This window comes from Aythya fuligula, chromosome 6 (assembly GCF_009819795.1).
Source record: "Aythya fuligula isolate bAytFul2 chromosome 6, bAytFul2.pri, whole genome shotgun sequence".
NCBI lineage: Eukaryota > Metazoa > Chordata > Aves > Anseriformes > Anatidae > Aythya > Aythya fuligula.
In genome coordinates this window covers 1400893-1424326 of record NC_045564.1, presented here as the reverse complement: position 1 = coordinate 1424326, position 23434 = coordinate 1400893, and the positions used below count along the sequence as shown (strand labels likewise).

General features: G+C 41.2%; 2 protein-coding genes across 2 annotated transcripts; one reads left to right on the top strand and one right to left on the bottom strand.

Moving 5' to 3' along the window:
* Positions 1 to 1530: 1530 nt before the first annotated feature.
* Positions 1531 to 13730, top strand: COQ10B (coenzyme Q10B). The gene is made up of 5 exons (XM_032189699.1): positions 1531 to 1562; positions 4369 to 4515; positions 5750 to 5942; positions 8153 to 8254; positions 11203 to 13730. Exons 2-5 carry the CDS (start codon positions 4394 to 4396, stop codon positions 11368 to 11370), a joined length of 585 nt encoding a protein of 194 aa, XP_032045590.1. The 5' UTR covers positions 1531 to 1562; positions 4369 to 4393; the 3' UTR covers positions 11371 to 13730.
* HSPD1 (heat shock protein family D (Hsp60) member 1) lies at positions 13464 to 23432 on the bottom strand. Its single transcript, XM_032189698.1, has 12 exons — positions 23408 to 23432; positions 22756 to 22931; positions 19357 to 19609; positions 18915 to 18997; positions 18029 to 18124; positions 17618 to 17711; positions 17049 to 17217; positions 16627 to 16726; positions 15459 to 15704; positions 14944 to 15118; positions 14146 to 14324; positions 13464 to 14061 (listed from the first exon to the last, which is right to left on the bottom strand). The coding sequence occupies exons 2-12, from the start codon at positions 22927 to 22929 to the stop codon at positions 13909 to 13911; spliced, it is 1722 nt and encodes a 573-aa protein (XP_032045589.1). The 5' UTR covers positions 22930 to 22931; positions 23408 to 23432; the 3' UTR covers positions 13464 to 13908.
* Positions 23433 to 23434: the final 2 nt, after the last annotated feature.

The following is a 23434-nucleotide window of genomic DNA, read 5'->3' as shown; positions in this document are numbered from 1 at the left end:
CTCAGTCTTTTGATTGTCCCCAGATCTGTACTCAGCTTCAAGTGCTGTGGACTGTTTCCTGACATTTATGTATCTATTAAAGATTAGGGCAAAAATTCTCTGAAAAGAGTAATTCTCTGAAAAGAGCAAAAGAGTAGAAACATTTAACATAAGCAGGTATGTTTGAGAAACTGAATTAAGGTTTCTCATGTAGTATGAGTGAGGAAAATTAATTTAAATCTCTTCCAGATCTAGTTTTGCCTTTGACGTCAAATGTGCTGAATGTCAGCACAGCACTCCAGGGCCAGCAGGGAGAGGGTGTCTGGGAAGGCTGTGCCAGCTGGTGGCCAGCTGAGGGTGGCATCTAGCTGTTTTAGACAGAAATTTCGTTGTGGTCATATGCAGTGTCTCTTTTTGAGGTATCAGAAGTGTTTTACATCCCTCTAGTGAAAATACTAATTAGAGCCACTCTTCCCATCAGATCTCTGCAAACAGCAGACATCAAGCAGCAGGTTGTAAGGACTATTTCTGAGACAGACTAATTGGATAACAAAACAAAACAAAACAGAGTGCCCTCAAGTATCATCTTGTACATCAGTGCTTTATCCTTCAGTTCCTCTAAACGCCAGAAGGCATCAACTCTCAGAGAGGTACTTCCTGATCCAGAGAAACAAGCTGGAACAGCTACATAGATGGGCACACTCCCACGGCAAGCAGGAACCAGCAAGAAAGAGCAGCTCTGGTGGAAGTTATGAAACATGCAGATGAAGCTAGTAACAGGAATTTGACGTGGGGGCATAGGCTGAGGCTGTTTCACGTTTCTGATGGGGCTGGTTTTCCCCCATGCTGCAGAACCCAGGTTTTTAAATGTTTCTGGTTTTCATTAAGCTCAGAATGAAAAGCACACTACAGGACAGCTTATCTGAAAATCACCATGCCCCGACGGGATAAAGCGCTGCTCAAATTAGTTTTCATTATTCATATTGCTGGGGTTCCGTTTAATAATTAATGTTTTTAACTAATGACGAGACACCGAGATAAGGAAAACATTTCTGAAGAGAACATAGAACTGGACTTACTCATTTTCTAGAAATAATTTCCTTTCAGTGCATTCATCTCCTTGAACTGTCTGAATTTCCACCAAATATCAAACTAGGGTTGCATTTGAGTTCAGGGGGCAGCTCGGAGAGTTCGTTACCACCAGTCGGGCTGTTTGCCGCCTAGCTGTCACCCGTCCGAGGTACCGCTACCTGAATATCACGGAGCGGGGCTGCCCTCACGCAGTGCGTGCCCCCCAGCCTACAGCAGCCCTCCGGTAACCCCCAGCGGAGCCGCAGGAACTCATAACGGGGCGCTGAGGGCTGCGGAGCACAACCGCTGGGGACCGTTGGGGGCCGTTGGGGGCCGTTACGGGCGCCGCGCGCGGCCGGGCCAATGAGCCCGGGCACCTCCCTCTCACGTGCCCGCCCCCGCCCCCGCCCCCCCGCGGCCCCCAGGCGGCTCCGGGCCGGGCGGTGCCGGCGGGGCCCGGCGATGGCGCGCAGCGGGCGGGCGGTGGCCGCGGGGCTCGGCGCCGCCGGCAGGTACGGGGCGGGGAGGGGCGGGGCGGGGGGGCCGGGGCCCTCCGAGCGAAGCGGGAGGGGCGTTGGTGCCGCCCGTGAGGAGAGGAGCCGGGCCGAGGGCGGGAGGGGCCGCAGCGGGCGGCACCGGCACCGGCACCCCCCGGTCCCTGCCCCCGCGGCTGCGGGGCGCCAGGGGTCTACCGCCGGCCTCGGAATCGGGGAAAATGCCCCAAAATTGCCGAAATGCGAGCAGGCATCCGGCGTAATGCTCGCTCCGCAGCGCTGTGCTCGGTCGTCTCGCTCGGGCTGTGCTTCTGAATGCGCATCCCTCGCGTTTAAATTAAGCCTTTGGGATGTAATTGCAGCGCTGAAACAGCTCAGTCCTGTGAGCCAGAACCCCTGGTTTAAAAGTGCTTTGTTAGAGACGATGCGGTTCCGAACTCAGGGCAAAACCCATCAGCAGCAGCAGCCAGGGTAGAGAAACTTCCTGACAGCAGGCTGCGAGCTGGCCTTGAGAATGCATCCAGGGCGAGGTGCAAGAGTCCTGGTGGCCGCTGGTAGCCCTCAGCACGCTGTGCCTTCACATTGGCGCTGCCACCAGCACACAGTGTCTACCTGCTGTCACCCCGGCGGGGCCCTCACTGCGCTGAGCAGCAGGCGTCAAGGAGCGAGCCGGTAAGTTGGTCTCCTGTGCTTGTTCAGGCTGAGATGCTCACAAGGACACTTGCTGGCAAAGCTCATTTTTTGGGACTCGAACAGCTGTCCACAAAGAATGCGAATGAGATCAGCTCTCATCTCACTGACCGTTAACCAGCCATCCGATGACACCAGCTTCGTGAGAGGAACAGTTGGGGTAGCAGTAAGCCCAGCCACACGGGTGTGCTCTGACCGCTGGTTTCAGTCTTTTTATAATTAGGAGTTGGAGATTCCTTTTTTTTTTTCAAAATATTTTAGTCTTTGGAAATGTAACTATTAAAAATAATCACCACGTAGAGATCACGTATACCACATGACAGCAAATGCTTCCTTTTCGGGTCGTGTAAGTCAGGTGCTACTGTGATCAGTGCCTAAATGTTTAGAGAGAAAGCAGCAAGGGACAGGAATTGGATGATGCCAGTGAGAGCAGTATGAGTGGCACTGACTCTGTTACCCTCAGAGGATAATAAAGGAGTGCTAGGCACATCTGCATTTAGGTACAGACTTGGCTTTTCTCCTGAGGCCTTCACCAGGTTCACCAAAACATGCAAGACAGTCCACCGAAGTCTCTGCTTTTGTGGTTTCTGGAGAGGTATGCTTTCCTGAACTGGGACCAGGACCAGCACATTCTTGTAGTGTCTGTTTCTCTTCAAATAAAATCTAGAGAGAGACCAAGTCCCACCAGCTTTGTTAACACTATAACCTCTCTTAACCTTCCCTTCCTTGAACGGTGGTGTAACTGCGAAAAGGACTTGATCTTAGAGCAATAACAAAGTACTTGTGGGGATTGTTTTTCAGCCCTGCACTTAAATGTGTATACATAAAAGTGCCTGAAGCAGTGTGCTGGCAGAGCATTACAGTAAGAACAAACCAACAGAAGCGTCCCGACAACTAGTTAGGACAGTGCACTATACCACAGATGGAGAAAATAATTTAGCTCTCCAGAACGAGGTCTGGTCCAAAGTTCTGAACTCTCTATGAATCAGGTTGAGGCAGCTACAAGGTTACTGGCAGGCATCCAATGTTCCTATCAAAGCCATGCTTTTCCTTAACAGTCCTGTCCGGTCCAAGTGGAAAAAAAACAGACTCTGTCCGTATCCCTTGAGATACAACTCCAAATCCTTGCAGAGCTTGCTGTAGAAAGACTTACCAGAATTTGCTGTGCTAGTTTGGTGGCTAGGAAGAAGCAGCATCTATCTGTTAGCTGTGTTAAAATAAAATGATAACAAGCAAGCCTTACACCAAGTGGGAAGGTTGGTTCCATTTTTGACTGTGTAAATCCAGAAGTGCAGTCCTGATCGTTTAATTACTGACAGAAGACGGCCTAGGTTGCTTTTTAGCTTACATATGTAGAAACGCTGACAGCAAATAGTGAAATTTTTAACTCCCCGGTGCCAGAAATCAGAACTTTTGAAGCAGCATTTTAGGCAAAATCAGTAATTCAGCATGAGTCCTATTAACCACAATGAATATTTTTTTTTAGATTTTAGTATAGGTTCAGAAACAGAGAACTGAGATGGAATCTTAGAACTATGAGCATTTCATAAAGCTAAACTGTTAAGTTTTATTTATGAAAACACTGCATCCACGGTTGTGTGTGATATTTTCAAAAGAAAGAAATGGGGATGCAATGCAGTTTCTAAAAGGACTTTCAGAATGAAACTTTCCTTATAAGAGAAGGAAGGCAGCAGAGGGATTACTGCAGAATTCTACTTCATAGCCGCAATGGGAAATTTTCTACTTTTTTGCATGTTCCAAAAGGGTAAAGTATTGTAGGGTATGCCTCGATTTTTCTGGTAAGAAAGCAAAATTAAATCTGCACACTAAGTGCATGAGTCCTGTACGTGAACTCAGGCTGCCATGAAGCCAGTGTTTAATGGGGGCCTTTGTATTTTACTCTGCCAGTTACTTGTCTCATGACTGGGAGCTATTTTTAGTTTCTCTTAAAGGGGAAAAAAAAAGACTTTTTTTTTTTTTTTTTTAAAGTTTGCAAACGCTTATGAGCCTTTGTTTTTCCATCTAAATTGGATGTTTTCTGGAATGCTGTACAACAGACTGCATCTCACCTTAATGTGTTGTGATCTATTTTGCTGATAAGAAAGGAGTCTAAAAGGCATTTTCAATGTTGCAGGCACTTGGCTTCCTGTGGTATTCTGATGACCAGAATTTCTTCGTTGCAAGTACCTGTAATGAGCCATGCCTTTTCAAGAAGTTTCTTCAACATTGCTGCACCACTAGTAAATAAAAGAAAAGAATATTCTGAAAGAAGAATTATAGGGTTTGTATAGAAAAGTGGAATGATACCTTATGCATTTACGATTTTCAACACACTAAACATTTTCAGCACTAAACATTCAAAGACTGAGTATCCCTCAAGGCACATGTCCCTGAGACTGTGCCCAGGTGGAGAGTAGAAATGAGTTTTACCTTTCAAAATTTTTAGAGATCAGGCTGTCAAACCTGAAATTGGGTATCAAAAATTTAGGAACCCCATACACCTGCTCCTTGGAAGGAAATAGCAGAAATAACCTTTTTATTCCATGACGAAACAAAAACAACCCTGAAAGGGAAGCATGCATTATTTGTCTGGTGAAATGGGGATAAACCAAAAGGCGTGAAAACTCAATTTTCTCCCATTTTGCAAAAAGACATGACAATGTTACACTTGCATTATGTTGTACTTCTCATTTGAGATTTACTTCTTTCTTTAAAAGAAGGAAAATAATTAGTTGTGTGGTGAAGTGTGTGCATACAAAAGCTCTTTGAAACCCAGTTTGCCTTAAAACCAGTGGAAAATTTCCCATTAATTTAATGAGTTTGGGATCTGCTCTCAGCCTCTAGTCCACAATAGTATGATTTGTTCATTAGGGTTAGTATTTTTTTCATGATGGTTAATATTCGTTTATGTGATAGTTCTTAACTGCAACAGATTTCATTTAAAAGGAGCCTTTGTCCAATAATACTCACTGTTTTTCTCCTGAAAGTATTTTTTTTTTTTTTTTTTTTGGGGGGGGGGGGGCGCGGAGGTCTAAGTAGCGTTCTTTTTAAGCCTTTGAAAACAGACCCCTAGTTTTGTTACACCTTTTCTTGGTAGCTGTAAGGTATGGATTAATTTGTTCTATGAAATATCTAAAATATACCTAAATCAAGACACAGCTGCAATGGAAAAACTACTTTTCCATTTGAAATCTAAGCATGCTTACCTAATATTGCAGAAAGTAGCATACATCTGGTTCAGCGTTCCCTAACTTTACCGCTATATGCTGTGTAGTGTTTGTAGTGTTTTGCTTTTCTTGTGCAAAGACTTTTACCAGTTCAGTACTTTTTTTTTTTTTTTTTTTTATCTTAATAGAGTTGCATTTTTAACTTCCAAAAATAGTGGTAGTGTTTTCAGGTGACTGCATGTTCACCATCAAAACTGCCTGTGACACTTACAGTATCTTAGAACCTTATAATACTGAATTCCTAGTTAAAACACCTTGTAACTGTAACATTTACATTTCTGCTTCCAGATATTCTATGCAGGAAATGTATGCAGTTGTTGCTGTTGTGGAAGATTACAAACTATTTGTGCCATGGTGTAAGAAGTCAGATATATTATCAAAGCGCTCTGGGTACTGCAAAGCACAGCTAGAAATAGGATTTCCTCCTGTTTTAGAAAGGTATACATCAGTTGTCACCCTTGTGAGGCCACATTTAGTTAAGGTAATTTATTATTATTATTTTTGTAGCTGTATTATTATATTATATTAATATATTATTTTTTTGTAGCTTTCCATAACTTGTGTGTAGAAATTTAAATATTCCATGAAGCTCTTTTAAAAACAAAATTAATGCTGGAATTGCTTCCTGTGGCTCAAAACTCGTGTTGCTTTTGTTTAAAGACTATAGGTTACGTGGTGTAAATTTCAATGTGTTTTTAAAACATAAGCTGCCGAATAGGGGGAAAAATTGCCTTTTAATTGGCTTTTGATGGAAAAAATATTAAAAAAGTAGCCATTAATGAAGATATCTATTTGTTGTGGTTTTTTTTGTTTGTATTAATTTTGTCCAAGCCTCTCTAAATGCAAAAATAATAGAGACTTAAAGGTTATCTCTTTGTAGCTTCTGGTGCCTTAGCAAAATGATGTCATTATTTTTTCTTCTGACAATTCTAACCAGTTTATTTAAGAAGTTTAGGCAGAGGATCTGCTGAAGAGCCTGTTATTCAGTATATTGATGCCATGATAGAATGGTAGATTTCAAGTCCATTTCTTAGAATTAATTTGTACAGCAATTGTATTTCTACTTTCATTTTTTTTCAAGGGTAATAAAGGGAGAAATTTTAAATGAGGTCTGGATCTTCCAGCTGCTTGTTTACATTAGAGGTTCACATCTGTTTGTTAGGAACAGCTCAGAACAGACTCATAAAAACTGCCTCTCCCCCTTCATGCAATTTTGACTATCTTTTGGAACAACTAGTGAAATTACAACAGTTGATTACTGGTCAAGATAATTGTTTGGGTATCCTATTTCACTATTCTTTCCTAGGCTTCCACTAACAAGACACTGCATAAAACAGAAATGGGTTTCTTAAGTACAGGGGAGGTATGAATTGGAAGGGCAATATGCAAAGTGCTTTTTTTCAAGGTAGTTATTCATTTTGGAAAGAAAAAAAAAATGTCTTCCATTATTAAGAAAGCTCAACAGTTACAATGTAAAAATCTGCATTTTACATGCTGCTCTCCCTTTCTACTCTTCCCTGACAAGACTTCTTATTTTGCATAGCTATCAGTTTGGCTTACTGATTCTTATTCACTTTAATTCTCTCAAAAGAAGAATTCTGGTCTCTGAAAAGACCATGAAAGTGGTGTGGAGAACACTTTAAGTTTCCTCTTCCTAGATTTATCAGCATTTTCTCTGTTAGGATTTTTTTTCCTAAACATTTATATCATCTTCACATAACTGGAGGAACATTACCACAAGGAAATGAAACGACCATGTGTTCGGGCTATTTCACTGTCTTCAGAAATAACTCTGGGCAAAGGGAGCTTGCATAGTGGTTTTGTATAGTGGGCTGTCGGTGGTGACAAAATGAGCATGTTTTTGTTGCTTACAGCAGCAGCGCGTGAGCCCTAGAATATCAGGCTGGTAGCAGCAGCTCTTGCTGCTGAGAAATGTCGAGTGAGTTTTGTTACTTATAAGGTTGGGAGCAAGGGGGACACACTGGCACCTTTCCCATTCTTCCTGCCCTTTTGGCAAGAATGAGAAAAGCAAGCCCAGCTCTTCAGGCTTGTCTGCTCTTCCCTCTACTCCTCCCCTTGCAGTTACAGAAGTTGGGAGGTACTGCATCCCTGCACTGGGCAAAGAAGTGGTGGTATTTTTGTGCTGATTTGTCTTTGACGTGGCTTAGCTTATCTGTGCTTTCAAACCACAAGCAAAAGCTATGTATGCTTGTGTTGACACTAAGAACTGTAAAGAAAGTTTAAAAATAGTTACAGCAATTCTCTTTAGTAACTCCAAGCCAATCAAGATGATGCATTTGCGTGATTTTTCAACTCTATGTCTTTCGGTCTTTTTCTATTTAAAATATAGCCACACAAAAATAGCTGTATGTACCAAAAGCAAAATGAATGAAAGTAAGGACCCTATTCTCAATTACGGTGTAGATATCTTTAACATTATTATGGTATTCTATGCATCATACAAGAGATCTGTTTTATGGCTAAAACCAAAGATCCTTCCCATAACTTGATAGGGATTCAGCTACTTTGCTGTGACAGTGTGCAAATGGGATCTTTTGCTGGCTGCACTATAAAGAATTAATTTTAACTATGCTGTGACCTTCACTGTCTAACAAAATGCGCATGCTTCAGTAATACTGATTTGTCTCATGTAAGCCCCCCTGTAGCTTGACTTTTTAAACTCTCTTTTAGGCATCCTGCACAGACGGAAGGCTATTTAATCACTTGGAAACAGTGTGGCGTTTCAGCCCAGGTATCCCTGGCTATCCAAGGACATGTACATTGGATTTTTCTGTAAGTATTCCAATTAAAACCACCACATGCTACAAATAGGGTGTATACACACACACATAAACACTACAAAATAGTTAGTTTTAGTCACTACGTTTTTGCAGTCAGTTTTACAACATGAAAACTGCTACATAGTCCTTGAGAGACAAGTCTTCTGTGAAGTGTCCACATATAGCCAAACAGTCTAGGGACTGGTATCTCTCACCATACAATTCTCTACATACTAAGATAAGCAAATACAGAGAGAGAAATACTCAACATATTTGTGGACTTTGCTATTTTCTTTAATTACCTTACAATCCACGTGCTTTTGTTATCAGAAAGTAGGTGTTTTCCCATCCATCCTGTTTGGCCTGTAGTTTAATTTCCTGACTTCTAGATTTACTATTTAATGTATTTTACATCTTCTATAATACCACTGTAACAGCTTTTAGGAGAAATGCTGTCTCTACTCTATGATGGGATATCACTGCAGTTCCAAAATACTGCATTTTAAACCCAGTATCTGGTTTAGTCCGTCATTCCTAGACAAGTTGCTTTTCTTACTGTGAGTTCTTGTTTTTCATTTTTTTCTTCCATCACTTATTTTTTCTTACATTGTATTGTGTTAAGGGTGTTGCATTCAGCACTAAACTAATCTGGGGTTCAGAACAGGTTACAAAAGTACACAGAAATAGGTTGATCCTGTTGTCTTCTGGGATACTGTGCTTTTGAAGTCATTTTTCCAAAAAAGAGCTTTTGGAACATTTGTAAACTGGCACGACTTCCTTGGGTTAATAACTCAAGTTATTGCTGTATTGCACTTCATACAGCTCAACAATAAAAATGAATCTATAGGTACTTGAAAATACATTTCTGATGGGATTTACTGACTATGCTTACATGTTATTTGCTGATGATATTTGAATTTCTCTAGGCAAATCACGACAGTTCCTGCTACTGACTGGTAAGACGGCTTTTTAGCCAAGCCATAAATCAGCTGAGAAAACTCAAATTAAGCAACTGCTTAAGCCCTATTAGCTAAATAGCAAGTTTATGAGGAAAATATATATATATATATTTTTTCCTTACCAAAGCCATGTTTTGACACTTCAGGTTGAGAATTTCAGTTAAAGAGAGTCAAAACTAGACTTTAAAAGGACATTCTTAGGAAATACTATTAATACTTGATATCATTTACAACATTTTGAGGTAGCAGAAGCAAATATAGCCAGCTGAGCAGGGGGCTGGCTCACAACAGTACATACTCAGGGATTCTAACCCTTGCTCAATTTCAGCTTGCTGTGTGACTTAGCCTCTGGGCCTTCACAGTTAGTAATGATAAACATTTCAAAACCAACTTCTCACTGCACAACTAAGTACTTGTGAGAGATAGGACTGATTTCAATAATGGTAGTTTGCTTTAGAAAGTGTTAGTTGAATTTTAGATGATGCTGGTTTCCTCAGCCTACTGCATTACTGATCTGCCAGCCTGGTGGTACATTATATATACGCTGAACTTTAATAAGACATTTAGTTTCAGTTGCATTTCAGCTCTTAAGTGATTTAACACATAGATTTAAGCACAACATATTGCTATCTGCAAGCTTCATAAAAACATCTCAGGTTCTCACATAGTTACTGAACATGATGTAACATTTACGATCCCTGCTTTGCAGAGCTCAACATGCTATAAATGTCATCTCAGACGTTGAAAAGGCACATTAATTTTTACTGATGCTTGAGATCACGTGCAAATGAAGCTACAGCTGGCTTACATTTCACATTAATTCTATACTACTATTCCAGCAATTAACATGCAATACTCTTAAACAATTTGAGATAATACACATTTGTTTCATTTGGCATTTCATCTGCTGATTTTTCAGGTATGATGTAAGTACTTAAATCTCAATCCAAAAGACATGCAGTAACAGGAACGATAGAAGGGCAGAAGAAATGCAAGCTGTTTCTTTTCCTGACAGCTTTGTAATCATTTCTGGAACTTGCAGAAGGCAAAACTAAATCCAATACCATAGCCTTAGGGTAATGTTCTTAAACTAGACCAAAGGCCAGTACAGCACAAAGTATATTTGAAGGCTATTTGACATAAAAGTGACCTTGCTGTTGTCATCAATTTTTCTTTTAGGTGGTGGAAAGAGAAAGCAAACTCCCTGTGCTCCTGCCCTAACTGTTAACTACTACAGTAGCTTCAGTGTAATTATTAAACTGAAGGATCCAGTAACTGAAAGGGAATGTGCAAATCAGTTTGAGCACTGCAGTAGGAGGCACAAGGACTTGGTACAGAGGACTTATCTGAGATGGTTGTATTCTAAAACTGACTGCCCATGTCAGGACAGCAAAGGTAGAGGGCAGGAGATGTCTAGGAAGGAGAAAGAGCAAAGGCAAATTATAAGCTTCAGTCTGTAAATTAGCATTGTTTGAACATATTGTTAACTACATCTACCTAGATGGAAAAACTAATATAAAATGTTGTTACCTAATAAGCAACTATTTCAAGCTTCCTTTAAACCACTCTTGGGTTTGCTTCATGTTACCTGTAAATCTGCTGTCTTGCTATGCAGGATTTTCTTCAAAATTTTGCCCTTCAAGGGAATTTTATGTGCAGAGCAACTTAGTTACCATTGTTGGTTTGTAGTTTTTCACTACCCTAAATCTTTTAGGTATGTTTTGTGACATGTCATTTAAGTAACATACAGTTGGTTTAGATAAATGGGACTGATTACATAAGAGAATTGAACAAAAACATTCTTCTAATTGAAGAGAATAAGAAAACAGTCCTCTGACCGAAGAATAAGGCTTTTCTTTACATACAAGCTCATCTATTGTTTTATCTGTTCTTTCTTCTGCAACCTACTTGCAGCTTAACTGGAGATTCTTTAATGAAGTTATCTCTAACAGCATTTTATTACAATAGTAAATACAAGACAAAATCTTCTCTGTTTTAACAGATTTCTTTTGAATTTCGTTCACTTCTACACTCACAACTTGCTACGCTGTTTTTTGATGAAGTAGTCAAGCAGATGGTCACTGCCTTTGAAAGAAGAGCATCCAAACTCCATGGCCCAGAAACAAGCATACCTCGGGAGTTAATGCTTCATGAAGTTCATCAAACGTAATGGGGAAAATTTCAACAACCTCCATTATAAACTTGTTTGTACACTCTGTACAAGAGGTGGCATGCTCCTTTTTGGGGCATCTATTTCATATCTGAGCTTTATATGTAATTTTATACTGTACAAATCACGCACATGTTCAGCTAGATCAATGTAGTCTATTCAAGCTGCTATCAAGTGCAATTCAAAGTGTTATCAGTAACAGACAATTGGCATCTACTGTTACACAAGATAACTCAGGCTGCCGTTTATTAACCTGCCAGTTTCTGTAATCACAGTGTAAGCTCTGCCTTACAAAACAAGCTAACGTTCTTTTCAGTGTTGTAATATATTAACTCAAGTTTAAGTTATTAGTAGCATGAATGTAATTTACCAGCATCACCTCAGTCAGCTCAGGCCAAGTGAAGGGAGATTCTGACATTTTAGCCTTACGGAGTAGAGTAGTGTGTCCAACATCAACTAGCAGGTGCTTTTGATCCACATTGATGACAAGGATTAACTCAGGAGTCGCCAACAGCTGTTGAATTCTGACCAGCAACTGTTATAGAAAAAAAAAAAAAAGCAGCCTTAACACTGAGTTTTCATAATAGGTACCTATAGTGCCAAGTACAGCACTTTCAGCTATATCCAGTGGTTCTTAGCTGTCTGGGCTCCAGTGTTGTATTTACAGTACATTTGGAAGGCTGAATTTGCCCACCTGCCCCTGTTTCACTGTTAGGCATTGTATTGAGGTTATGCTACATAAATCTCAGCTAGTGCAAACATAGTTACCAGTTCAAAACACAGTAAATGTCAGCTCAGCGAGCATGACAGCACTAAGGCATCATCTTCTGTACCACATTGCTGTGGAAGGAGGGAATGATCTGTCCTCCACTTAGCACAGCATAAATACATCCAAGGCCACTGGTCATTCAGTAACGCGCAATATAGAGCTAGATCTTAGTTGTCTCCTTTCAGTACTTAGCTTCCATTTATGTATCAGTGCAGCGAGATGGTATCAGCTATCTTGAGCTGATTTTCAGTAGTTCTGTTCCTTAGATTATTACTCTTTCCTGTCTCCAAAGAAACCTAAGTGAATAAGGTTGGAATAAATTTAGTCTCCTCCCTATGCACCTTCTTATATTACAGAAGGTCATGATGGAATTAGGTGAAGCTTCAGGTGCATTTCATAGCTGAAGCCAGTCTGCTCTTCCAAAGCATCTGAATTCGTGTGGTTACTACAGAATAGGTGGCAACATACTACATAATGTACTAAGTTTCAGGATATAGACTGCCCTGCAGCAGTTTCAGAGCATTTACACACTGTCCCAGAAAAAGCAATTAAAAATTCATGCAGGATGTGTGAAAGATGGTTCATAGTTGTAGACAGCTAGATTAAGTGGTCAATTTTAAAGCACCTAGGAAGTTGCGAAACAATTTTATGTACTGAAACAATGAAAGAAAAACATACGTGAGTTTAGGAACACCATTACTTGGAAGTGTTTGCAAAATGGAGTTGGGAAGCAGAGAGAAAAGATGTTAGTGTTATTAGCCGTGTCAAGTCAGGAAACAGTAGGTGGCATTCAAAGCTCTCTTTAAGTATGAAACCACATCTACTGCTGACAATTTAAACATAATTCGGAAGGCTGGAAGACTGTAAGGCTCAAACCACAGAGATAACTACATAATATACCCAAGCAAAAATAGTATTTAAGAAGCTCAGAAGCGTTTCTTAGCTAAGACAACTTACCTGTTTCATACCCTCAGGGCACTTGCCCTCCCACAGTACTGTGAAAGAGTCAGTCAGCCTGTTCCAGCATGTGCAACGAGCAATATGAAAAGGGCAAAATAAAGTCACTGCGCGTGCCTTGTTTTCACAGCATTGTTTAATATTGCAAAGAACTGTTGTGGCAGCTCAGCTTAGATACTTCTTACCAAAATTTAAGTCACTCGTATTTCCGATTAACATTTTTGACAGAGGAATGTTTCTTGGAGAGTAATGTCCTCCAGTTTTTCCAAGCATAAGAGTCAGATTTCTATTAAATCTTAGAAGCGGGCTATCAAGCTTCTCCCAGAACTGTGGCTTGGTGTACAGATGAATAAGGTGATACATTTCATACTTTTTGAGCAGATTGTTTTATTACATAAAGGTCACATAAGTGTATATTTGTCTACTTTGTACACAATTGTCTAGTCTCACGCACAGTGGCTTCCAAGTTCTTCCTAGTACTGGCAAGCACCAATAAATTCTGAAACAGAATATCAAGTGCCTTAATTAAGTTTAAATCAGGACCTTGGTAGATGGATCTTGCACCCAGTTATCAGGAATGTACAAATGTCTTTATTCAAAAAATACAAAATAAATTATCTGTAGGCATGGACAATGACTGTAAACAATTACGTGTGTTAAATGAAATCCAGTAACTGATGGTTACAGTGATTCTTTTAAACACCAGCCTCACTTCAGTCACTATCCATCCTCTTGCACTGACATCTGAAGTTTTTAAGTCAGAACTGTCAGTCTGAAACAGCAGAGTTCATGATGCATCAGTATCCCAGGAATTAGAACATGCCACCGCCCATTCCTCCACCCATCCCACCCATTCCTCCCATTGCCGGCTCCTTTTCTTCTTTAGGAACTTCAGTCACTACTGCTTCTGCTGTTGATAAGAGAGAAGCAACACCTGCAGCATCCATCAGAGCTGTTCTCACGACCTGAAGATAAGAAAGAAATAACTTAGTACCTGTTTTCTATCCTGTGATGAGGGAAGAAGGAAAGCTAAGACTATTCCAGGTTACCTTTGTTGGGTCTATGATTCCTTTTTCTACCATATTTACAAAATCCCCAAGCATTGCATCATAGCCAACTTCTGATGGACTCTGCAGTATTTTTTCAACTATTAATGATCCTTCAACACCCGCATTCTTTGCGATAGTCATTGCTGGAATTTTCAATGTTCTCTTTATTATTTCAATGCCTGTAAGGAAAAAGATATTTAGCATCACATACCACATACACTCCTGTTGCCAAGGCACAGATTTATGTGCTGGAGATTAACACAGGAAGATCAAAGAAGATCAAACCGTCTGAGGAAGAACATGAGCTTTTTTTTTTTTTTTTTTTTTTTTTTTTAAATTACTACCAGGGAAATAAAGTTCCTGACTGTTTGACCTTTGTCAACAAATGAGATCACTGTGAGGTATTCACGGAAGTTTTACAAGTAGTACTATTTTATTAATTTATATTATTATTTTGAACATGCATAAAGCCATCTTCCATTTTATTTGCCACAATGTCTTCAGCATTTTTAAAATTTAAGTTATGGTTGTAACAGTCAACTCAGTTCTTCCCTTCATGGCTTCTCAGTTGTTGGCAGGGGATACTGCTGCTTTGTTTTTATTGGCTCTTTCACATCCAAGTTAGGGATGCAATGAAAGCTCCTTCCTACTGTAAAGCAGACACTGCCATACTGAAGGGATGTGAGGTTCATAAGATCAAGTAACTAAACTCACTGAAAACAGCCTATATTTAATCCTATAAAGGACAGATAACGTCTATTCATAATACTTCCACACAAACATTGGAAATTTACCTACCAATTTTCTGATCTTCGTTGGCCGGAGTTAAAGCATCTAATGCTGGAATGCAGCGAAGCAGTGCACAGCCACCACCTGGAACAATGCCCTCCTCTACAGCAGCGCGGGTCGCATTTAGGGCATCGGTAACTCTGTCTTTCTTCTCATTTACTTCAACATCACTCGTCCCACCAACCTGCAAGCAAGCCACATGTCAAGGTCTGCGTGAGGAGCCTGGCTAGGAGAGCACTGCTACAGAATTACTGCCACAAAATGGAATAGCTCTTAAGGCCTAAGTGTAGCACTGCAATAAGCCAAATTCCTTATCTGAATCAGTTGGTAAGATTATGAGAGAAGTAAACAGTAGTAACTTAGACCAGCAATAAAGGACCGATAAAGGAAGTCCATTATCACTTACGTATCACTTCCTGTCTCACAAGTGACTAGAGAAGGCATTAGTGGAAGACAGATTTGAAAAAAAAAACAACTCTTTAATAAATTAGTATGTTTTACTCCTAAGAAGTTTCAGTTCTCACCTTCAATACTGCTACGCCATCAGAGAGTTTGGCCAACCGTTCATTCAGCTTCTCTTTTTCATATTCACTGGTAGTAACTTCTAGCTGTTCAATGATTTCTTGAATACGTTTTTCAATTTGAGCCTTTTCACCCTTCCCCTTTAGGAGCATGGTATCATCTTTTGTCACAATGACCTCTCCAACTTTACCAAAGTCGTGGGGCTGAATATCTTCTACATTTAGGTTCAAACCTTCTTCTCCAAACACCTGAAACGAAATGGAAAGTTAGAATTGACAGCTTCACCATACATGAAATCACTATTTATGACAGATGAACACATACAGCAGCGTGACAGTACAAAGACACCATACTACTGCAGCTAAGCGGAAAGAAGCTCCTCCCTTCTCCTAACACAGGCCAGGCAAGCAGGTGCCTCAAAAACTGGCCCTCACCGTGAGAGAATTGCAAGCTTTTAATTCGTGACTAATGTAACTCATTGATTTAACATGGCTGGATGGTTGTGTTACAGCTTCATCCTTGCATTTCAGGAAGTTAAAGATACTGGCAAAAAAAAAAAAAAGTTAACTTTAAATGGGTTTGCTGGTTTTGTTAGTACTGTTTATGCTAAATGAAGCACGAGATATCAATTTCAACAACCAGCTTTGGATCCCAGTATTATGCTATGATTTTGAAGCACACATGAAAAAAGCTGTACAAATGAACACTATGAAGTATATCAGCTATTCTGAATCTGAGGGACTAAAACTCAACATTAGCATGAAGTAAGACGACATCGTCCAGTCTATTCCAAACATTTAATAGAATTGTATTTGTTGACTCAGGTCTGAGCACTTATGAGACCACCAGTTTTGTAAGAAGGCCAGTAAGCTTTGCTATTTCTCTCAAAGAGTTTCCTTCATGTTCCTTCTTAACAAAATAGAACGCTGCAGGGATATTCTGCATGTGACTTGAGTCAGTGAAAACAACTATTACTCATGGTTGGTTAGAGCTGTATTATTACACAACCATGTCTAATGATAATTGCTAAGTCCAACCACTAGAGTTACTGTTATATTTCTCAAGAAACAGCCCACAATACAGCCAATACTAGCTATGGACCTAAAATTAAGTTCTTTACAGCATTAGCATTCCTTAGAGGAAAAAGCCAATTAGAACATCATTACTTACAGCACCACCTGTAGCAATTGCCATATCCTTAAGCTGGTTTTTCCTGTTGTCACCAAAACCTGGCGCTTTGACAGCAACAACCTGAAGACCAACCTTCAATCTGAACAAAAGAATTCAATGAGTAACATGTCAAATGCTTTCAGAGAAAACGTTTAGTTATTAGAAGACATTTTGGTACAATTCTACCAGTCAAGCAAACAGGGACTTTCATGAACTGAGCTCTAGTTGCTAAAACAAGTAGCTAGAAAACCACTAAAATTCTGTCCCAACCAACGTGAAGCATGGCTACAGGAGTTGTTGTTTCTTTAGTAGTGGTAAGATTCAAACACATACATTTATATGCATTCCTTTAAAAGGATGAAAACATGGGAAAAAACGGTATTTGTTATTTTAAGTCTAGAAGTATGAATTTTAAACCTTACCTGTTCAAGACTAGAGTGCTGAGGGCTTCTCCATCAACATCTTCAGCAATAATAACCAAAGGCTTGCGGTGACTATTGGCAATTTCAAGAGCTGGGACTATAGACTGTACACTAGAAATTTTCTTTTCACTGATTAAAACATAAGCATCCTGGAATTCACATTTCTGCCCTGCAGAAACCATATGCAGTATATGAACAATCTGATTTAATAAAAAAAAAAAATACACCATGCATTCTCTAAAATTTAGGCAGCAACTTTGGAGCTATGTTGTACTGAGTGCATTAAAAAAGAAAGATTTTCTTCAAGACTCCACTGTCTGAAGCACAGCAGCACCAGCTTGATGATAGCACAGACACCGTTCATGCTAAACAGAAAAGGGGTGTTGGTGGGGCATGCAGTTAAAAAGACTCCAAGTTTTTACCAGGAGGTTTAAGTTTCTGATGGGGAAGGATCCCACTGTCCTGTTACTACGGTGCGTAGCATAACAAAGCCTTTATAATAGGCACCATTATTTTCAACTTCTAGAGATCCATTGTAAGGTACTTCACATGCATTTTTGTCAACTCACCTTTGGCTGTATTAATAAAATAAGGAGAGATGTAGCCTCTGTCGAATTTCATACCTTCAATGATTTCTAATTCATCATTTAGAGTTTTTCCATCCTGTTTAGATGCAAGAAACCCAACATTAAAAACCCCTTATTTACTACCAAAAGATCAAGTATATTTTTAGCACGCTATGCACAACAGAATGAAAGCCTCTACATGAGGCATCTGATTCACATGCTCTCCTCCCTCAAAAGAAAAAAGATTTTAAGAACACTGGGAACAGCGATACCACCCTGAACTAAGAGACCGAAGGAATTAGAGGTAGCATTGTACAAGAGCAGCAGGAGCTATAACATGTGCAACAAAAGCCAGCCCTAGCTGGAAAAGGGACAGTCATTTTGCATTTAATGCGTGAGCTGGGTAACTCTTACCTTGACAGTTATTACACCTTTTCGTCCAACCTTTTTCATCGCGTCAGAGATTATATTACCGATTTCCTGATCTCCATTTGCTGATATTGTGGCAACCTAGAACAGTAAACCACTTAAATTCATTTCACAATAAAAGTGATTGGTTTCCTTACTAAAAGGACAACAAAAAACATTTTCTGTTCTCATACTACTTGACAAGATATGGCAGCTGACCAGCACATCAACACCAGAACTACGTTACAACAGCAAACAGCTTTTGAACAGCTCAAGCACAGGGCTGTATCCCACATGCTGAGCACAGACAGGTCATCTGCATCTGCAGCCCCACGAAGAAACAAGCCCTGAAAGCCTATGCACCCACATCAATGTGAGCCTCCCACAGCAGATCCAAAAGACCTCTGGAAATCTGCCATCACCTCCTATCCACAAATACATCTTTGGTCTCTTCAATTTTTTCCAAGTAAGCAAATGTATGTTTTATGACCCCATTTTGGGATCAAACTGAATGAGGAAAACTGCCTACTGCCGAACTAACAACAAGCTAAACGTAGAATACTGGGTGATTTAAGTAACTCAAAAAAATGAAGGTGTTACCATGAAGGTTGTTCAGTGAAACATATTCCAGATCTTCACATGTAAAGACAAATACTCCATTGTCACACCACAGAATGGCTAAGGTTGGAAGGGACCTTAAACACTACCTGGTTCCAACCCCCTGCTATGGGCAGGCACGCCAGCCACTAGATCAGGTTGCTCAGGGCCTCACCCAACCTCATCTTGAACACCTTCCAGGGATAAGGCATCCACAAAATATACTCCCCAACCCAGCTCAACTGAACCTGACTTCACAGAACTTGAGGGTTTTGTTGTTGTTGTTGTTTTTTACCTGTGCAATTTCTTCTGGAGTTGTAACTGGTTTAGACAGCTTCTTCAGTTCAGCTATGATAGCATCAACTGCAAGCATCACCCCTGAAGATGAACAGGATACTTGTCAGTGACCGAAAAATTTATACAGCACAGAAAAAGTTTCCAATCCAAGAAGCCCACATTGCAAAAATCCATTAAATTCATATGTTCAAAACCAAGTGACTGATAGCTCATGTATACTTAGCAATAATCTTTTAGTGTGACATGCTTTGAGTCATGATCAAAAGTTATTTACACAGCACCAGTAAATTCGTACACTAAGCAGAAATTAATTAAATGCAAAAATGGATTTAAATAGCTTGCCTGTGACAAATGACATTTTTTTATTTGTTAGGCAATGCACGAAAAAATATTTAGAAAAAAAGCCAGTGATTAAACTTTAAAAGCAATTAAAACATTACCTCTCCTGATTTCCACTGGATTAGCTCCTTTGCTGATCTTCTCGAAGCCTTCCTTGGCAATAGCACGTGCAAGTACCGTTGCAGTAGTGGTGCCATCTCCTGCTTCTTCATTTGTGTTGTTGGCAACATCTTGAACTAACCTGGCTCCGATATTTTTGTATTTGTCTTTCAAGTCAATTGCCTTTGCTACTGTCACACCATCTTTTGTCACTTTGGGACTTCCCCAGCTTTGTTCAATGATAACTGTCCTTCCCTAGGGAGATAAAGAACAAATTTTAAACGAAAGCCATGCAACTACACAGCACATTACTGCAACGCTTTGACTGCAAATGAAAATCCTCTTGAGCAACCACAGATGAACAAAAATATCACTTTGCATACATCTTTCAATTAGGATTTTTCACATGTACATACACTTCCCAAGTTTGGCAAAACTGGAAAAATGGTTGGATGGTTTTATATTTTTACAGAAGGAAGCTTTTAGTGAATCCCCCAGCCATGATGGTTAACATTTTAATTTCAGACTTTGAGTCTATGATAAGACTGGCCTTACAATAAATAAATTCAAAAAAAATTTGCCGAGATTCACTTTAACATATTTTCCCCTAAAATTAACAAAAATACATTAACATAAAATTCTGCAAAACTTCCTTCAAATCACAATAAAAAGCATGATTGAGAAACAGCAATAGAAAGTTTGATTTTTTGCATGGTCTGGAAAAGAGTTCTCTTGCAAACCTTATCAGTGGTTAGCAAATGGAACTGAAAACAACATATAAATGTATTCAAATGTGTTGCATTAACTTCTCAGAAATACCCTGCCCTTGCATTCATCTAGAAAGCTGGAATTTCCTAAACAATATACAAAGTTGATGCGGAACATTATGGTCTGTGCAGGGAACACAGGGTAGACGCACCCTCTCACAAAGTTCCCTAGATGAATTCAGTAGCTGCCCCAGTCAATCATGCTCTTGAGTTTTAGCAGGAAAGAGCAGAAATGGAAGCAGCCACTTCTCACACACTGCTGCCCTCAAGTTCTTCCTAAAGCTATTCTGCCAGCTGGAGCAGTTGGAAAAAGGACAGGGAGATCCAAGGCCCCAGCTCACCCCAGTCACTCCCAGCTGATCCCTCACTTGGCCTGTCAGGCCCAACTCAGAGCTGTGCACGCTGGCTCCTGCAGAGGCACCGCTGTAGCTGACCACATGCCAGTGTGGCTCTGGCTCAGAGCAGAGCCTGAATGGCAAGCCAAGCTATCTAAGGATTTGGACATTGCATGCTGCCACTATGGTGCACTGTGTTCTCGCTTGCACAGTGCCTACTCACATCTGCCTCAATGATTTAACCAACCTTGGACTGCTGCCATGGAAGAGACTATAGTACAGCTAGCCCTAGAAGCTACAGAAAAAAGAAATGTTGAGCTTTAGTTACTAACTTTGAACTCATGAGAGTTTGCATATTGCTCGTTTTGTCCTATAAAACAATCATGGCAAATTATTACTTACCATGATTTCTTACTGCTACTTCATTTGACCTGCACTATTCAAAATCTAAAAGTGGTTCAAGAACAAGAGAACTTTGGTGGACACTGATACTGATAAGCTCTTCTTCATATAGTCCCTCCTCATTTTGCTTAATTTTTCTTCTATGCTTTGTCTTGTTCTTATTCCAAAGGTAGGTACGAGGTGCGTGGCAGAACAACATCTGCTTCTATCCCATCACATTAACCAGCCTACACTCCAAGAGATGCTTTGTGTTTCTGAACCAACGAATGCCAGCTGTAAATACGGCCGCATTTTGAATGGTCCTGCATATCAAGAACCACAATGACAAAGCAACTGGCCAATTGGCAGCAGTATCAGAAGATTGTGTAAGACTGTAAACCAGTTTCTTTAAATACAGAACAGTTCAAAAGGAAAGTTTCCTCACATGTGTGGTAGCAGTTCTTGCTGGAGGCTGAACCACGTGTTACAGAACAACCACTAAATCTCTGTAAACACACAGGGAACAGCGAATAAAAGTGGCAATGCTGGAACAAGAAACCCATAAGATTGCATAAAGTTGCATCAGGAACTTTCGTTTAACCAGTACGTTAAAATCATGCTTAGACGTTCACAACATAGCCTGAGACAAAAACAAATTAAATCAGTTGAGTGCACTGCAACTTTGTTCCCTTCTGCAGAACTGTGCTTATGGGAAGCAGATGTAGTTTGCTGACGTGACTGTTCCTTAACCTTCACCTTGCTCAGCTTATAGCATTTCTGTCTTTGAGTAAAGCTGGTTAGGCTCCAAAAATGTGCAAAGAATAATTTCAGAGAGGCCAAGCAGCCTTGACAAGATCTACCATGCACACGCCGTTATCGTACGTGCTGAACCTCCTACCTTCATTTCATTTCATCTGCTTTATTTCAAATCTATCTTTATCATTGCAAAGTTGTACTTAAAGTTGGCAAACTAGAAGCTTCTAAGAGCTAAACCATGCCTTTGTTAATAGCTTCCACAAGTCTTCTGAGATATAGTGAGCCTACTTTAGAGGTGGGACAAAACAGTCACTATGTTAATCCCATCAAGAAGTTCAAGTGATTCAATGTAACTTATCAAAAAGCCTCAAAAGCTGCAGAACTGCAACTTGCAGGTACTTCACCACTCTCCCACCCACCCCACTAACACCCAGTCACTACCACCTAGTGACCAGGCCCAAAATTCCAAAGAAACCATTACAGACACGCTACTTGAAACAGATATTCCTACGAGCTTGAAGAAAATCAATCTCTCTTCCCTAAAAAGGAGCCTTGTTTCAAGCCTTACTGCATGCTGTATGACTATGCAAAATGTAACAGCTAGCTTTCAAATCAGCAAAAACTTGCAGGGAATCAGACTACAATTTGCCCTACAGGCAAGGTAAAATGAAGGCCACTACCATGAATTTTCACTTAAGCTGGTAACGTTTACCAGTCAACTGAAAACTCAACATTATGCTTTTAGTATTTTTACTTTGTTACTTCTAGAAGGCAAAATGATACAAAAAACATTTCCTATTTCAAAGAAATAGAACTAATTTAACTACTTACAGGGTGAGTTGGGTTAATTATCTACTACATTGCTACAGGCTTCCAAATGAGCCAGAGTAACCAATCCTGCATGCCCCCTTGCCCTGTTTTATTTCAAACCGTTCCCAGACACGCACAGCGCCTTCCACAGTGCTCAGATCCATCTTGCTTTGCGCCCGCGGGGAGGTGACTGAATGAGAATATGGCTGCCTGCAGCTGCCTGCCCATGCCCCTGCAGCTCCGTTACAGGCACACGGATGGGAATAACACAGCTCCACCTAGGAAAAACTGCTCTCTATCCTTCTGTTTTCAACCAGACCAAAGCGTTAACGCAAAATAAATCTTCGCTTACCTTTGGCCCCATGGTGACTGCTACAGCGTCTGCTAGGAGGTCCACTCCCTGGAGCATGAGGGCTCTGGCGTCTGCCCCGAACTTCACATCCTTGGCGTACGCTCGCGTTAGGTGGGGGGCGAGCGCTCTGGACACTGGCCTCATCTGACGGAGCACTGCGGGTAAACGGAGCATGGCTGGAAAACGGAAAAATAAAGTGAAGTAAAGTTAAGTTAAATTAAACTAAAAAAGGCGATGGGCGTCAGGTTTAGCACAGCCAGCTGCCAGCCGGGAAGCAGAGCAGGAGCCCACCCGGCGCTCAGGGCCCCGCCGCCCGGCAGGACACGCGCCGCAAGGTCAAGCGCCGCTCGCCCCCTGCCGCCGGCCGGGCCGCGCTGCACGGCCGCGGGGCCGGGAGCCCCGGGAGCCCCGTGGGCAGCAGCACGGCCCCGCCGACAGCCCCACACCCCCCCGGCCCTACCCCCAGCCCCGTCCCGGAGCCGCCGCCAGGCCGCACACACGCGGCTGCTCCCCGCTCCCCCACCCCCTCCCGCCCCATAACGGCCGCCCGGCGCGCGCCCCCTCAGGCCGTTAACGGTCGCCCCGAGAGCAGCCGGGGCCGTGCGCAGCCCCCGGCCCCCCCCAGCCCCGCGGGCCGCGTCCCGGCCCTCACCGGCGGGGCCGTGCGGGGCCGGGGCCG

Excerpts from the sequence above, each read along its gene's own strand:
- HSPD1 (XM_032189698.1), bottom strand. The coding sequence starts at position 22,929 with ATGCTCCGTTTACCCGCAGTGCTCCGTCAGATGAGGCCAGTGTCCAGA. Across the intron at positions 19,610-22,755 it reads CAGTCACCATGGGGCCAAAG|GGAAGGACAGTTATCATTGA; the intron begins GTAAGCGAAGAT and ends TTATCTCCCTAG. Across the intron at positions 18,998-19,356 it reads TCCAGTGGAAATCAGGAGAG|GGGTGATGCTTGCAGTTGAT; the intron begins GTAATGTTTTAA and ends GTTCATCTTCAG.
- COQ10B (XM_032189699.1), top strand. The coding sequence starts at position 4,394 with ATGACCAGAATTTCTTCGTTGCAAGTACCTGTAATGAGCCATGCCTTT. Across the intron at positions 5,943-8,152 it reads TGAGGCCACATTTAGTTAAG|GCATCCTGCACAGACGGAAG; the intron begins GTAATTTATTAT and ends ACTCTCTTTTAG. Across the intron at positions 8,255-11,202 it reads CATGTACATTGGATTTTTCT|ATTTCTTTTGAATTTCGTTC; the intron begins GTAAGTATTCCA and ends CTGTTTTAACAG.